This window comes from Zonotrichia leucophrys, chromosome 21, assembly GCF_028769735.1.
Source record: "Zonotrichia leucophrys gambelii isolate GWCS_2022_RI chromosome 21, RI_Zleu_2.0, whole genome shotgun sequence".
In the NCBI taxonomy this organism is placed as follows: domain Eukaryota; kingdom Metazoa; phylum Chordata; class Aves; order Passeriformes; family Passerellidae; genus Zonotrichia; species Zonotrichia leucophrys.
Window position 1 is genome coordinate 2,194,202 of NC_088190.1, and position 15,496 is coordinate 2,209,697.

The 15,496-nt window shown below is 42.0% G+C and overlaps 1 protein-coding gene across 3 annotated transcripts in view; it reads left to right on the forward strand.

The window, feature by feature from the left end:
* Positions 1-15,496, forward strand: part of PRKCZ (protein kinase C zeta) — a 45,578-nt gene that overhangs the window by 9,988 nt on the left and 20,094 nt on the right. Inside the window, exons 1-3 of one of the 3 annotated variants that reach the window (XM_064730404.1) lie at positions 1,891-2,314; positions 11,217-11,302; positions 13,673-13,804. In XM_064730404.1, the coding sequence (XP_064586474.1) occupies positions 13,802-13,804 (3 nt within the window). In that variant the 5' untranslated portion in view covers positions 1,891-2,314; positions 11,217-11,302; positions 13,673-13,801. Of the gene's footprint in view, positions 1-1,890; positions 2,315-2,413; positions 2,681-11,216; positions 11,303-13,672; positions 13,805-15,496 lie in introns of those variants that run through there. The other 2 variants (XM_064730403.1, XM_064730402.1) reach the window with 2 other exon arrangements.

The following is a 15,496-nucleotide window of genomic DNA, read 5'->3' on the forward strand; positions in this document are numbered from 1 at the left end:
TGCAAATCTCTCTTTCTGTAGGATTGTAGGGTTTTCTTTCCAGCTCCTTCAGAACAATAATACTTGGAAGAAGAGTGCAGGAATACAAACTGGAGGGTTTGCATTTATGTTGAAATTTAATAATAGAGTTGCAACCTATCCTCACCTTTGTTAAATTGATACGGTTTTGAGATTGTACCAGCCAGCAAAGCTTGCAATAAAAGCTGTAATGCATTAATGAAATAAACCACATGCCTAATATTTCAATTCCATTTGCATGACTTAAGGAAAGTTATTTCTGTGCTTGAAGAACCTTTGTTCTTATATTGATGTGGTGCTGTCTGTGAGACAGAATTTGCACAGTCTCCAGCATCTGCATTTGTATTGTGTCTGTATTCCTTTGCTGCTGGATTTCTGTGCTGTTGTTGGAGCCAGCCCCAGCTCTCAGTGTCAGAGCACAGCTGTGGCTCCAAGCAGCCCCTCTCCCTGAGCTGGCAGTGCTGCTGGGAGGTGACAAACATCTCCCATCCCTTCCCAGGGAGTAAATGTGACATCTCCCATCCCTTCCCAGGGAGTAAATGGGACCTCTCCCATCAGCCTTGCTGAAACTCTCCCATCCCTTCCCAGGGAGTAAATGTGACATCTCCCATCAGCCTTGCTGAAACTCTCCCATCCCTTCCCAGAGTGTAAATGTGACATCTCCCATCAGCCTTGCTGAAACTCTCCCATCCCTTCCCAGGGAGTAAATGTGACATCTCCCATCAGCCTTGCTGAAACGTCTCCCATCCCTTCCCAGGGAGTAAATGTGACATCTCCCATCAGCCTTGCTGAAACGTCTCCCATCCCTTCCCAGAGAGTAAATGTGACCATCTCCTATCAGCCTTGCTGAAACATCTCCCATCCCTTCCCAGGGAGTAAATGTGACATCTCCCATCAGCCTTGCTGAAACTCTCCCATCCCTTCCCAGGGAGTAAATGTGGCCATCTCCCATCAGCTTGCTGAAACATCTCCATCCTTCCCAGAGAGTAAATGTGACATCTCCCATCAGCCTTGCTGAAACTCTCCCATCCCTTCCCAGGGAGTAAATGTGGCCATCTCCCATCAGCCTTGCTGAAACTCTCCCATCCCTTCCCAGGGAGTAAATGTGGCCATCTCTCCCATCAGCCTTCTGAAACATCTCCCATCCCTTCCCAGGGAGTAAATGTGACCATCTCCCATCCTTGCTGAAACTCTCCCATCCCTTCCCAGAGTGTAAATGTGACATCTCCCATCAGCCTTGCTGAAACTCTCCCATCCCTTCCCAGAGTGTAAATGTGATGTGACCTCTCCCATCAGCCTTCTGAAACTCTCCCATCCCTTCCCAGAGTGTAAATGTGACATCTCCCATCAGCCTTGATGAAACTCTCCCATCCCTTCCCAAGGAGTAAATGTGACCATCTCCCATCAGCCTTGCTGAAACATCTCCCGTCCCTTCCCAGGGGGTAAATGTGACCATCTCTCCCATCAGCTTTGCTGTAACTCTCCCATCCCTTCCCAGGGAGTAAATGTGGCCATCTCCCATCAGCCTTGCTGAAACTCTCCCATCCCTTCCCAGCCACTCAATGTGACCTCTCCCGGGTGTTCCCAGCATCTGCTGGACTGGAGCCGTGGGTGCTCGCTCAGTGTTTCCTGATAAAGATGGCAGACTTTTAGAGCAGTCCTGCATTTCACTTTTGCTTTCTCAGTGGATGAGCAGTTATTTCAGGATGGAATAAACAAGGTTGTTCCAGAGGCGTTCGCTGTGTTCTCTCCTGTGCCTGGAGGTGCCAGCGCTCCTGCCAGCGCGTGTGGATCCCAGCAGCTGATTGGCAGCTTTATAACTTAGTTATTGGAGTCTCAGCTTATTTACCCTGACAGATCTTGATCTGATTTATCACTCTTGCTGCTGCAGTGCATTGTGTAACACGGCACGTCCAGCTGAACAATCCCCATCGATTTGTAGCACTCCCCTAACGGAATTGCCGGCTTTATCAGAGAAATTCTTGTTTTGGTGACATCAGCTCCTTGACATCCATGCCATGTTTTAGTTGTGCCTCAGCTGCTAGCTACAGCCTCTCAAGGGAGCCAGTACCACCCGTGCCTGGATACATGAGGCAGAGATGTGAAAGGGAGAGACGGGGGTAACCAGTCTTCCATTAAATATTTGCTCTTAATGTTCGAGCTGATCCTGCCTATTGTCCTTGGTGTCTAATGGTATTCACACGGCGGCATCCGTGGAATAAAGGGAAAATGTTTCATTTCATACCTACTACATTGTAAAGAATTCCATGCTGAAGAGGCTAAAGAATAAAACCCAGTGAGTAATGCATGCTTTTCTGTAGATTTTGTGTCATGGTTGTGGTTGCTGTTGCGAGCGGCGGGCACTGACGCGGGCTGTGTGTACGTGTGCTGCAGGAGAGAGGAGAACTCAGCATTTTGGTTATGGTACAGTCGCTGTGCCTGCCACCCTCCTTTGCAGCCATGGATTGTTACAAATGCAGAGATTCCTGCTGCCTCTGTGCGTAGGGATGTGGCTGAGAGACCTCCTGGAAATGCTGAGAAAATTGCATTGAAAGGACTCCTGGGGAATGTATTTTAGGAGGAGAGGAACAGAAGAGTGAGTGATGCTGCTGCTGCTAATATTGGAGATTAATGAAGGAAATGTATCCCAAAAACCCTGACGGTATGTGCTCAGGGCCTGTTTATTGTAGGATTGCTGATGTAAAGGCTGACCATTTAGGAGCATCATTTTCTGAGGCCTTTTTGTTGAATTCTGCTTAGTGGATTGTCATAGATGGCTGTTTTTAATTGTGAAATGCTTGTTTTGAATTAAGGGTTACTTAGTTTCTAATATTGTCAGAACGAACTGTGCTTAGTTCACTTCTGCTTTACAAATAGATCTGTGTATTTAATATTAAAATTCATCCTGGGTTTGGATAGCTAGTGCCAGCAAATTTTAGGGTTGTTTTCTGTTGGCTTCGTTAAATAGGAGAATGCAGACTATGAAACCTTTAATTAATTAACAGAAGAGAATGAATGTATTTTAAATGTTTTAGCACTCATTACGTTAGTGTGATAGTTTTTGTTATCTAATATTTCTGGCTGATTTTGCTGCCTTATTTTTTTGGTAATGATTACACTGTGTTGTGCATGTCTGCTGTGCTCTTTGTTTATCTGCTCAGTATTTTAGCATTAGGTGTTTGGACTTCATTTTCCCCTCAAGCCATCTTTCTTGAAAATATCATCCTAGGCTTGAGTAAAGGTATTGTAGTAACTAATTGTTGTTGTGGGCTTTTTATTTTAGGTATAGATATCTGATTTTGCCTTATATCCTGCCTGATACTGTGAAATTGCTTTAAAAGGCTTCTTGCTGGAGTAGTGTGGCCTGTAAATATTTTTCTAGCTCATAAGGCAGGTTTTTCCCTTCATTTGTCACTGTATTGGCAGCAGTGATTAGGTTATTCAGAGCACGTGAACCAATTTAATCCCCCAATGAAGAAAAGAACTATTGCCACCATAGAGACTGTTCTGAAGATGCAGATTGGATTGCACTGGATAATTAGGCAATTTTGAAACTGCTAGTAACCCTCTCCTGGATTTTAGTAATTGAACTGGGGGGGAGGGAGGGACTGTACTATTTTAATGTAAGATATTTTTGCTTAGGATTTAAAAATAGCTGTGTCATAGTTTCTCAAGAATACCTGAAATCTCTTCCTCTGTTTTAACTGCACCACGTTTGTGTTGTATGTGACATCTTTGAAAAAGAGACAGATTGTGAGGCAGCATAAGTTACTGAGAACAGAATTGTAGCTAAAGGTCTGGTTTGCTTATAGTAATTTCATGGTTTTTAATTCTAAATAATCTTAACAGTTTTCTTAGCTGTGAAACATCCAATGAAGAATAAAGGGCTGGACCCTGCTTTTTATAATTCAGGCATAAAATGATAAAGCACAAGTCTGATTGTGGGATTTGAGATCTGCTTTTAATTAAAGATGCTGGGTGTCTTAGCAGATGATTGTGTTACAATTTATAAACTATAGACTAAAACTACAATGGACTAAGGACTGCATGGGCTGTTTTTTAAGGTGTCATAGCAAATAATCTGTTCTTTTTTCTTTATTCCACTTCCCCTCTCCTTGCTGTTACTCAGGATGTAGTATATGAAATGCAGAAAGGATGTCACCTGGTTTCAGAAAGCTTCTCTTTGATGCAATGTCTGGTCCTCTCCCTGTGTTATGTCTCATAGCTTATAAATTGGTAAATCCACTCTTGATATTCAGGCACTTGGGTAACTAAATGGGCAAGGAGGTGGTGAAGCTTTTTGATTTTGCTGGAATTAGTGAGTATTTGTGGGCCTGCTAAACCCCAGTTAGGCCTGTGTGTTTCAGTAGCTTGGGAGAGCTGTTTAATATGAAACCTCCTCATTTATACAGCCAAGGTAAATGATGTATTATTGTACTTGGGCTCTGTGTAATACTTTTGGAAATGAATTTCTCTATGCAAGTTCTGGTTTTTTATGTTGAGCTGAGCCACAGAATCCACAGCAGAGGCCTGCAGGGCAGGTGTGTGGGCTCTTAGCATTGATCTCCTGGATTTTGGAGTTGCTGTGAGAAACCAGATTGTGAGTGAGATTGTGCTGCTCATTTGGGGTGCAGAGCACCAGGAGCAAACCTTGGGAGGCTCTGATGCAGTTGGAGTCTCTGAGGGCTTGCAATAATACAGGTCTGGGGGGTAAATGAAGCAAAAAGCAGCAAACTTGAGGCTTGCTGGCAGGGTGGCTCCCAGGGGAGGCTCAGGGAGCCTGGGCACTGTCAGACAGAGGAGGGTGAGCAGATTGTGCAGTTCATCCTGGAGCCACACGGGGAGTGGAAAAAGGCAAAACTGATCCTGTCAGTATTGACCAGAAAGTGCCTCATTTGTAACTCGAGTTCCATTGCTGTTCCTCCTGCATCTCTTAGGGCTCGTCCTTGAATTGGGAGCTGGGGATGTGTTTTAAAGGAAACCAGAAGCTACTTCAAGGCAGTACTCCAGGATTTCAGTATGGCCTTTATTTTTACAATAAATTACTACTGCTAATGCTATTCTATGCTTCTTCCAATAATTTAGATTCTTTTCTAGTGCTCTTCAGTAAAGCAGTGCAGGTGCCTGTGAGTGGCACAAGACTCCCTGTTCTTCACTTTGTCAACTCTGATCCAAAGTTACCAAACTTTAAGTTTATTTTCATTCCAAGCACTTGTTCTGGAAACTCTTGGTAGTTCTGTGATGATCAGCTCCATGGGCAGTAGCACTTTGCAGTACAAGAATTGCCCATAACTCTGAAATGAGGGGAAATGTGTGCATGGGCCAGGTCACAGCCAGTGGAATGTTTTAGGGCATGGAGACAAGAGTAGGACTTCAACTTAGATAAAGACAATTGATCAAAATTAATTTTGAAATCATGTGTGGCATAGGATAAGATAAATCATTAACCATTTTCTAGAGGACAAGAAGCCAGGGAAATGGGACTCTTCAAGCAAAATCTTCTATAATATTTCCTCAGGGATTTGTCCCTAGCTAGCTTTTTGTTTTTCCTTTGACCTTTTCAATAGACATATCATAATTTGCTTTTTAAGATAAAAAGATGACTAGGTGAAAACTAGATCTGATAAAGTTTTAACTGATGACACTTGAATGTGGCTCCAGTTCCTTGTGATTGCTGTCTCAGTCACAGGAACTGGGCTTCTCCTCCCTTTCACTTACCCACAGGTGTGAACTACATGTGCTCAAAGGATGAACATTTTCTTGGAAATTTCTGTAAAAATAGGGTAAATTCTGCTGTCAGGTCTAGGGTAAGACTCCCAGCAAGTCTTAAATCATGCAGGCTGCTGAACAGCAGAACCAAATTCCTGCAGCAAACTCCATTAGGTTGCTCCTCACTTTTTTGGTTGCTTTCTTCAGTGATTCCAGGGTGTATAAAAGACAGACTTTCTGTTATCAGGCTTTTATTTATAATACAAATTATTGTTTCATGGATGTACTAAGACATAGAGGATTGTATAAGAACAAAACTGTGGCCTGAAAGTGGATGCAGATAATACAGATTGCTTAAATGTTCAGAACTTCATTTTGCTGTACTTCAGTCCTAAGTTAGCTAAATTAAAGAATGAAATATTTTAAATAAGTACTGGCTCAGTACTCTTTCAGCTTGATCAAACATTCTAATGCAGCTCCTAAATGATGTTAATAGAACATTAAATTCACTTTTCACTGTGGTAAATCTTTTAATGGAAGTGATTTTTATTTTGGGAGAATTAATGATGCAGTCATCAAAAGAAGTCTTTGGACTTACTATTAACCTTGCAATGCAAGTGTGATTTTGGGGTTTGTGACCACTGAGTTTGTAACCAGAGGAGCCAACTGCACCTCATGAAAGGCTGTGAATTGAAAATTGCTTAGAGGGCCCAGTGAGAGAAGGGAAAATATGAACCTTTTTTCCTTTTCTGAACAAAAATACTCATCACCTTCAGAAGCATGGACTCCCAGCCAGTTGTCTTCTGGCCCTTTTCATAGCATTCTTTCAAATCAGAGCAGGAGTTTATGCTGTGTCTGGGCCAGCCTTGCAAACAGAAGTGTCAGCACAAGAGGCTGAGCAGGGAAGGACATGAGCAGCTTGTGGTCACTGGTGTGCCCAGAGAGGAACCAGGACATGGTCACTGACTGCACTTAGCGACCATTTCTTGGCTAACCCTTGGTCTATTTTGTTATTTTCAGTACATCTGATAAATTGCACATAAATCAGCCGTGTGAGTCAGAGGCTGGCTCCGGATGAGCTGTTAGCCCTGCTGTGTTTGGGGCATTGTCTCTGGAGGTGGCACTGTCACCTTGCAGGGCCACAGAGCCGCTCTGGCAGCAGGATGTGAAGGTGAACATCCAGGAGCTCTGGGGTGTTCCAGTCCAGCTGGGACTCAGCTGCCCCTCCAAGGCTCTGGGCAAGGATGCTCACCCAGCTGTGCTGCTGCTCTGTGGGATGTTTGTTCTCCTGTTGGTTCTCCACTGATCCTAAACCTTGGTCATTGTTGCTGTCCTAACTGTGCTTTTCTTCACAGACTTTAGTGTCGGTTGGAAAGAAAAGGATGGGGAGATGGTTTCCCAAGTGCTCATCAGCCTTCAATTGAATTTTAAAAAGCTATCTTCTGGCCATTTAATATTTTGCAATAACTGCAAGGGGTCAAAGCATTTAATACCTCCATATTGTTGAGGATACTCTTTTCATTTCCCAACTTCAATTGTATGCAGCAGCTTATTCATAATAAAAAGAAGGGCCACTTAACATCCAATGTATGGCTTAAAATTGCTTTCTGAAGCATGTAAATTGTTTCAATGTACCTATTTGTAGGAAATGAAATAACAGATGTCAAGCAATGTACTATCAAAGTGTACTTTGGAATTTAGTCTCCCAAGAAATGTCTTCTACTTTTATTTATAATTTCTTTATCAAGTCCAGTCTATCTGAAATGCCAGTATCAATTTCCCCCTTGTAATTCATGAGTTGCTTTAGAAAGAATGCTCACTTGTGTGCTCAGCACAACATTAAAAGAACAAAACAAAAACTGGGCATTCTGGTAGTGTCCAGCTGGCAGGCTGGGTAATTGGCCTGTAAACAAGTTGTATTAATCTCTGAGAAGTGATTTGCAGCAATAGCAAATTACCTCTGTGCTCAGGATAGGAGCAGATTTCATTAGGGCTGGATCACATAAAAGCCAACTTTGGAATTGCATTTGGAAGTCCAAATGAAGAGGGAGTAATTCCTGTGGCCATCTCAGTGCCCTTCATTGGTGGAGACCAACTGTGTTGTCATTTGGACAGGAATTGTGCCTCCTCCTATTTTCCAAATTACATTTTTCAGCACCAAGTTCTCATCCTTTCTGTGAAGTTGGTATTGGGGAGTATCTTCTGTGCATAAATTAATTTGGAATTAACCCTGAACAGTAGACATTGCTTGTCAGTTTATATCCACAGTTCAATTTTGTGTTCATGTTTTTCCTCAGAACTTTTTTCCACAATATTTTTAAAAGATGAGGACAGAAGCCCAAACCCAGTCCTAGGAAATGTCACTGGAAGCCAATATCAAATCTATTGCAGGGTTTCCTGTGCTTCCCTGGTAGTGATGTAGTTGCACAGTTTGACAACAGAGGGAAGAATTGCACAGCAGCAGCTCTCAGTTGTTCCCCACTGCTTTTAGGTAGAGGCAGCTGGTTAATTTTATTTTGAGTACTTTTATTTCCCTTGTACTCGTACTTTGAAAAAGCCTGTGGTTTTTTTCTTTCAATTTTCCAGTCTTGGAAGTACATAAAGTTCTGTACCTTCATTCTATTTAAAATATATATCTGTGTTCTCCAATTAAAAATTGTTATCCCTGCTAAGAGCTTAAAATATACTTTATTTTTTTATCTAAACGTTTTCAAATACAAAATGAGGGTTTGAAAGAATTTTTTTTTTGTTAGGCAATGTCTTGTGTTTAATATTAATCATCAGAAAAGATTACTTTGTTTAATTAGGAGTATGTCTCCATCAGACTGCAAGCAGCCAGCTAGAACTCCTTAATGAGTTAACTGATGTGTGCTGTGAAATCAATTAAAAATAGCCCTTTTCAATAAGCTCAGTAATTAAATAATCAGACTTTTGTGGTGGCATTGCTCTTTCTAGGTAGCTGGGATCAATCCTGTAAAACCTTGGTTTAGTTCTTGGTTTCAGGAATCACAGAATCCATTCTTTATTTTATTTTATTCTGAAGTGTTCTAGAAACACATCCCTGAAAATGTGGTTTGGGTTCATTTTGCCATGGGAAGGGATGAGATGCAAAGTCAGATGAGAGCTTTGTTCACACAACACTGACAATAAATTGTTTCTTAACTCAGGGTTTGCACTTACTGCCATTTTATGAATGTGATTATTGTTCAAGGTGCTCTCTTTGATCTGGTAGAGCTCTAGCTGGGACTTGTAGCTGATAATGCTTCAAAATAACAATGATCTTGAAAACCCAAAGTGCTTTTTCAGCCTGGCCTTGTCCTTGGGGGAGGTTCTGGGCAGGATGTCCCCTTCCATGGGGTTCCTGCCTGCTCAGTGCTCCAGGGCTTGAGGTCTCTGGCAGCACAACCCTGTGGTGCCTCAGCCATTGTCCCAGTTCTGGATCCTCAGTCAGCAAGAGGGTCATGGAAACTTCATCCTTATGTGTAATAATAATAGAATGTGTGTCTTGCAGGATTGCTGTTTTCTCATTTTTTACCTTGGCCCCCTTTGGAGCCAGGGAATAGGAAATGGGGATTGATTTCCCTCAGCCCCTGCACTGACCCATGGCAGTCCTGGGGATCAGCTGTGGGGGTTCCCACTTTTTAAAGCTGGTCTATATTAAGCTCAGTTTTTGTTAGACTGTTGCCTCACAAGTGCATGGTATAAACCCCTGCCTTTGATTTAATATTTATCATTAATTAGGGAGGTGACTTGTTCCTCTATTTACAGACTTCATCAGCACAAGCTGCTCGTTAACTTATCATTCACTTAATATTCCTCATGTCAGTGATAAGCTAATATTCAGATCACAGATGTATTACATTGCCTCCATATGGTGCTTTGTCTAATGAATTAATTAACTATTTTGGAAAAAAATCCTTGTGGACATTTTTCCTCTTGGTGATAGAAATGGTGAAAAGGTTTTCCATTGGTGTTTATGGTTGAGCATATTTTAGTTAAAAACCTTGCAGTCATTTTGCTAGGTTGTCATTTTAATTTTCTTTGCTCTTGAGGAAAGTTTGCCTTAAGGTTGACATTTGGCAGGTTTTGAAGAGTTGTTTGAGTCAAATGGCCAAATCCAGTGTCCATCTCTGTTCCTGTATCTTTGCCACTTTGGGTGTGCAATCTTTAGGCTGCTTGGAGAATCTGCTTGGTTTTCTTTTTCCAAATTGTGAACAATTAGTTTAATAGTGCAGTATCTGTTTCAAATGCTTGCACAGTAAACATTTGCACATGCAAATAGAGTAGGTATGAATGTTTGGGGATTTGGCACTGTAGATATGTGGAATCACAGAAACTTCAGTGCTTCCTTTGGAAGGACAAAAATAGAGGATCTAAAATCAGACCCAGAATTGCAGCCAGTGTTCACACATTGCGTGTCAGTAGCCTGTGAGTTTTGGCTTGCTCAGTGTAATGTTAAAATAATCTCTTGACAAAGAAACTTTTTACTACTTGCATTATCATTTGACACAGAAAATAACTCTGTGTTTTTCTATTTTAAAAAAGTCTTCATCTTTGATGAAGTGCGAATGTTTGAAACTTGAAAGTAACATTAAAGATGAAAATCTAAGATGCTTTTGCATTAATTCCTGAGGATTATAAATGTACAGTCTGCTTCATTCTGACAAAGTATCAATAATAAATCAAGTCTGTCAGAGTCTTTATGCCTCCTGTACCCCACAGAACCCACCTGTACCAGCTGTGGGCAGCTGCTGACCCTGGTGCTGTGCAGGGCTTGGCTGTGAGCAGCTCTGAAAGGGACCCCTGTGGCACAACAATTTCATATTAAATACCAAATTCTCTAATTAGCCATTCATACAGAAACTGCTCATCAGCATTTAAACAGCCACAACAAAAGTAACTTGGAGTAGATGCTGGGTTTGGCTTAAACAGATTAAATGTAACAAATCATTTGGAATAGATTAAAAATAATCATAGACCTGCACTTGACCTGCCTGAACAAAAGAAATATTTACTGTCAAGGTAAAAATGAAGTCAAATGCTGTAACTCTGCAGACTTGGAGCATGTTGAATGTTGCACGGGTGAGGTGTTATCAGTACCAAACCCTCCCGCTATCAGCACCAGCCATCCTTTGTGCGTGGCCATGGAAGGTGCCAGGGCAGAGCAGCAGCGCCATTTCCCCAGGAGCTGCTCCTTTAACAGCTCTGTCCCTCTCACCTGAGCCAGAGCACGGAGCTGTAACGGGATTATGATCATGTGAGGGAAAGGAGACAGGGCTGGAGGGAAGGGAGAGGCAGCGCTGAGAGCACATCCTGCCCCGGCCGTCACTCACGGCCGCCTTAAAAAATCCAAATCCCCAGGGATTGTGGCTGTGCGTTGATATTTAGGAAAGCAAGCTTGTTCTGAGTCACAACTTGCTTCCCCTGCTGTGTGTGGTGCTGCTGGGCTGCCATGCTGCTGCTTTACACCTTTCTGCTTTCTTGCCTAGAATCCATCTACCGCCGGGGAGCCCGAAGATGGAGGAAGCTGTACCGAGTCAATGGGCATTTGTTTCAGGCCAAACGTTTTAACAGAGTGAGTACTGTTGCATGAAACGTTGGGGTTTGCTCATGTTCTGTGCTCATTGTTTGCCTCAGTCTGTGCTGTTTGTGTGTTGGAGTGTTGGGAAGAAAGGAAAAGCAGGATGCTTGTTGATGTGACATTTCGGGCTCTGCGGTGTTATTGGAGTCGTAACGAGCAGGCAAAACTTGGCAGTGTTTGAATTTGAGTTAATGCAGGATTGGTGGAAATTATTTCTTTTTAAAGTCTAAAATGCTGTGTGACTGTTTGAGCTGATAGATCCTCGGAGCAGCTTCTCCTCTCTCCACTCCTGTGATTTTGGTTGCTTGTTAGCAAAATCTTTTACCTTCAGAACACTTTGCCATCCATAAAAGTTCCAGCTGCTGATGTGAGCTTTAACTGTTTAGTATCTGGGGTACTACACGATCCCAGAATTTTAAAAGGGTTTTTTATTGAGCTAAAATACAGCTGTGTTTGGAGAGCCTGATTTAATCCACATAAGGAAGTGAATGTGGCTTTAAGGCTGAGACACCTCCTTCACTTATCCCATTATGCCTAAGTATTGCAGCATATATATAAATGTACTTGGGGGAATTCCACACAAAACTGAGGGCACTCAGAAGAGTTAACTCCTTCATTCTGCAGGGACATTTTTTCTAATAATTGAAATAACAGTTTTTTCTAAAATTTCCTACCCCAAAAATGCACTGAAAGAAGGAAAAGCCCCTTAAAACTCAGCATTTTATCACTAAAAATGTTAAAAATATATATATGAATTATCACATGGATTTGTATAATGTATTACAGGAATAAAATAATTTATAATATGAAAGTATATTTTTAATGTTTATTTGCTACATAATAACGTATTTCCTTTGAAACACTATGAATGCATGCTGCCACATTAATAATCCATGATGTTATAGATAATGATGTTTTATTTGCAATGAGGTAAATAGTGAATATACACAGAGATTTTGATACCTCATTAGGATGTCACGATCCTAAACAAGACTGCTTTATAGCTGCATGCAATGACATCATACATAGCCAGAGCACAAATCACATCCAGCTGAAGTTAGTGAGCAGGTTACCATAAACTGTAAAATGTGACATGAAAATGGATAAATTAATGAGAAATTATGGTCATGTCGGTATTACTGAATTCAATACCAAATTTCAGTGTTGATGGAATTTTGAAGGCTGGAGTATTGCCTTAAGGATTCATTCCTGTTTCAAAGTAACCTTTTGCAACTTTTTTCAGATCATTCAGATAAATAACCACATGCAAAAATTTAAACTTTAATCTTGTTGAACATAACATAAAAGTGAACTCTCTGGTATGGCTTTGACTGCATGTGAGAGGTATGAAAGGGTTACCTGAATTTCTGGTGGAATTTGGGACCTGCCCCTACTTTAGGGCCTGACAGGTTTTATTTAGTCTCAATACTACTGCTGCAAAACCTATAAAAGGATCCTGAAGGAAGTCTGGTGGGCCAGGAATTTTGGAAGAGGTGCCAATAGATGTCCCAGGCTTCCTCTCATCAAGCAGTTTTGGGGTTGTTTTCCTTTCCTCTGGGCAGTGCAGTCTGGGTTTCTCCTGATGGGGTTTCTCCTGGCTGCACAGATGAGGGGATGGAATGAAGTCTTGTTTTCTACAGCTGCCAAAATACAACAATAATTTTATACTGGGTCTGGGTGACTCCTTGGTGTGCAAGGATCTCAGATTGTTGTTTGGCACTTTGGGTGGATGAAGTGACCATAGCAACATACACTGGAACAAGGATTTAAAATCCTCTCCTGTTAAAGTCAGCACCAGGATGTCTGGCTTCCTCGTTTACCCTCATTTTGATTTAACTCACATGCTCTTTTCTTACATATGTTAAAACACCACAGGTTTTTGATGCTCAATGTAACACAGAGGCTTGATATCAGACATGATTAATGGGTTTTAATTATGCAAAGTTTCTACCACTGTTAAAATGTATAGGTGTAGATGTAGAACACTTTTTATGCATTGTCTTATTAACATTTTGTGCCAGTGTTCTCCAACACAATCAGTGTGGGTGCTTCTTATACATAATTGTGTAGTACAAACTTCTGGCAGTTTTGTTTGGGTGATCTCTGTCAAAACCTGAGATTCTAAATACACTTATTCTCTAAAAATGATTTGCTAATGTCACACTGTAATGTGCTCCATATGCTTGAGGTATTTATTTAAAAAGAACTGCATTTAGCTGAGTTCTGGGTGTGAAGCATAACCCTCAGCTATTATTATAATTCTGGACATTCTAAAATTATTACTGAACATCTGGTGAGTGGCTGGGATGGGCTCTTTGCAGCAGGGATTGCTCCTGAAGTGATGCTGAGCTTTGTGCCCTGCAGAGAGCTTACTGTGGCCAGTGCAGTGAAAGGATATGGGGCATCGCAAGGCAAGGCTACAAGTGCATCAACTGCAAGCTGCTGGTCCATAAACGCTGTCACATCCTTGTCCCACTGACCTGCAAAAGGCATATGGTGAGTGTGTGCTCTGGCCAGGGCTCAGGGCTGCCCCTCTGGCCTCTGCTGCCCTTGGTAGATGGGTCCTGAGTAATGAAATGTGGGCCTGGCTCTGGGTTTGTAACACCTGGGAGTGTTTGGGTTCCGGTTTGTGTGGAGGACAAGCCTTTGGATTGTGAGCAGAGAGAAGGTGAGAAAGAAAGCTTGTGATGTGACTTCAGTGTGCTCAAGCTTGAATTTGACCTCTCCATCAGACACTTGTCCGGTTTTCGGCTGTTTGGATGGCCTGGAAAGGCCCGGAGTGGCCTTGGGGCAGCCCGCGTATCAAAGGACCAGAAGAGGCTTCAGTTCTTCTTTCGGTCTCTGTGTTTATTAATTGTTTATCTAAAAGATTTTCTCTCGGCCCGACAGAGCTCTGCTCAGCAGCCAGCCATGAGCACACTGTGCTGCCCTCCGGGCAGTCACCTATCTTTATACCCATGGTTACGTGTACAATATTTATCATTTTTCCCCAATACCTTTCACCCTTATTGCCCGGTGCACTTTTAGTAAGACCAATCCCAAAGTGCCACCATCACCACAGAAGATGGAGGAGAGAAGAAGAAGAAGGACAGGACACGCCCCAATTCCTCCATCTTACTTCTCTAAACCCCCCTGTACAGAAATCCTAAACCCTGTGTTTCACTCTCTAATTAACCAATCCCTTCACCATTCACCCCGGTGAAACCCTCCTGTCCTCATACAGGTGTCGTCTCCTGTGTAGGATCAAAGTCCAGCCACCAGACACTTCTGGAACATTCCAGGACTCCCGAGCCCCCCAAGGGTGCTCTCGGTGACACCTCAGTCCTGAGGTGCTGAGATCCCACAGACACTGACAATCTCAGAAGTTATTCCTTGTAGCCTGTGGGAACGTTTTAAGAACTAAGGCACTATATGTAATATATATGGTGCCTTAGTTCTTAATTTCTATATATGATATAGTTCTACTATAGAACTAATAGTCTTGGTAGAAATCATGTATTAAACATTCCAACCTGGATGTACTAATATATTTCTATATATAATTTCTGCACTTCTCTTTTCAGCAAGGCTTATTGCTTTACTGTTCCTGCCACCTCAGTTTCTCCTGTACTGTTCTCTCTGTGGCCCTCAGTCCATTGCCAATGCTGGTGTCTTTCCTGGGCTTTAAACATCAAATCATTGAAACATCTGTGTATCTCAATTTTAGCCCTTTCCTGTATTCATCCCCAGTATTTCACTGGTGGTTGTGTCATATTTGTGACTTAAACCAGTGATTTTCTTTGCTGCTATTGTCTGTGACTTGTCTTCTCATTACCAATTCTTTGCCAATTACTTTCTTCATGCTGCTGTACTTCCTGGAATAGTCCTGCTTGTCTTGGGGGTGAGCCCAGGGCCCAAATGCAATATAAAATATCTGTTATTGTGGTCTTCACTAATTCATGCATAATGAGCAGCAATTCATGTTTTTATTAAGCAGGAAAGGAATATGCCAGTGCTGTAAATGGAGTGTGTAACATCGTGCTGAAGTGTTCACTTGGTTGTAGTTCCATGTGAAACACTCAGAGGTCTTTAAGTAGAATAAAATGTTGAACTTTGCTGTAAAACACCCCACTCTCATTTTTAGCAGACAGCCAAGCACCTGTTGTAGCTGCAGGGAATAGCTAATGCAGCATTGAGGTTTTGGTGGGC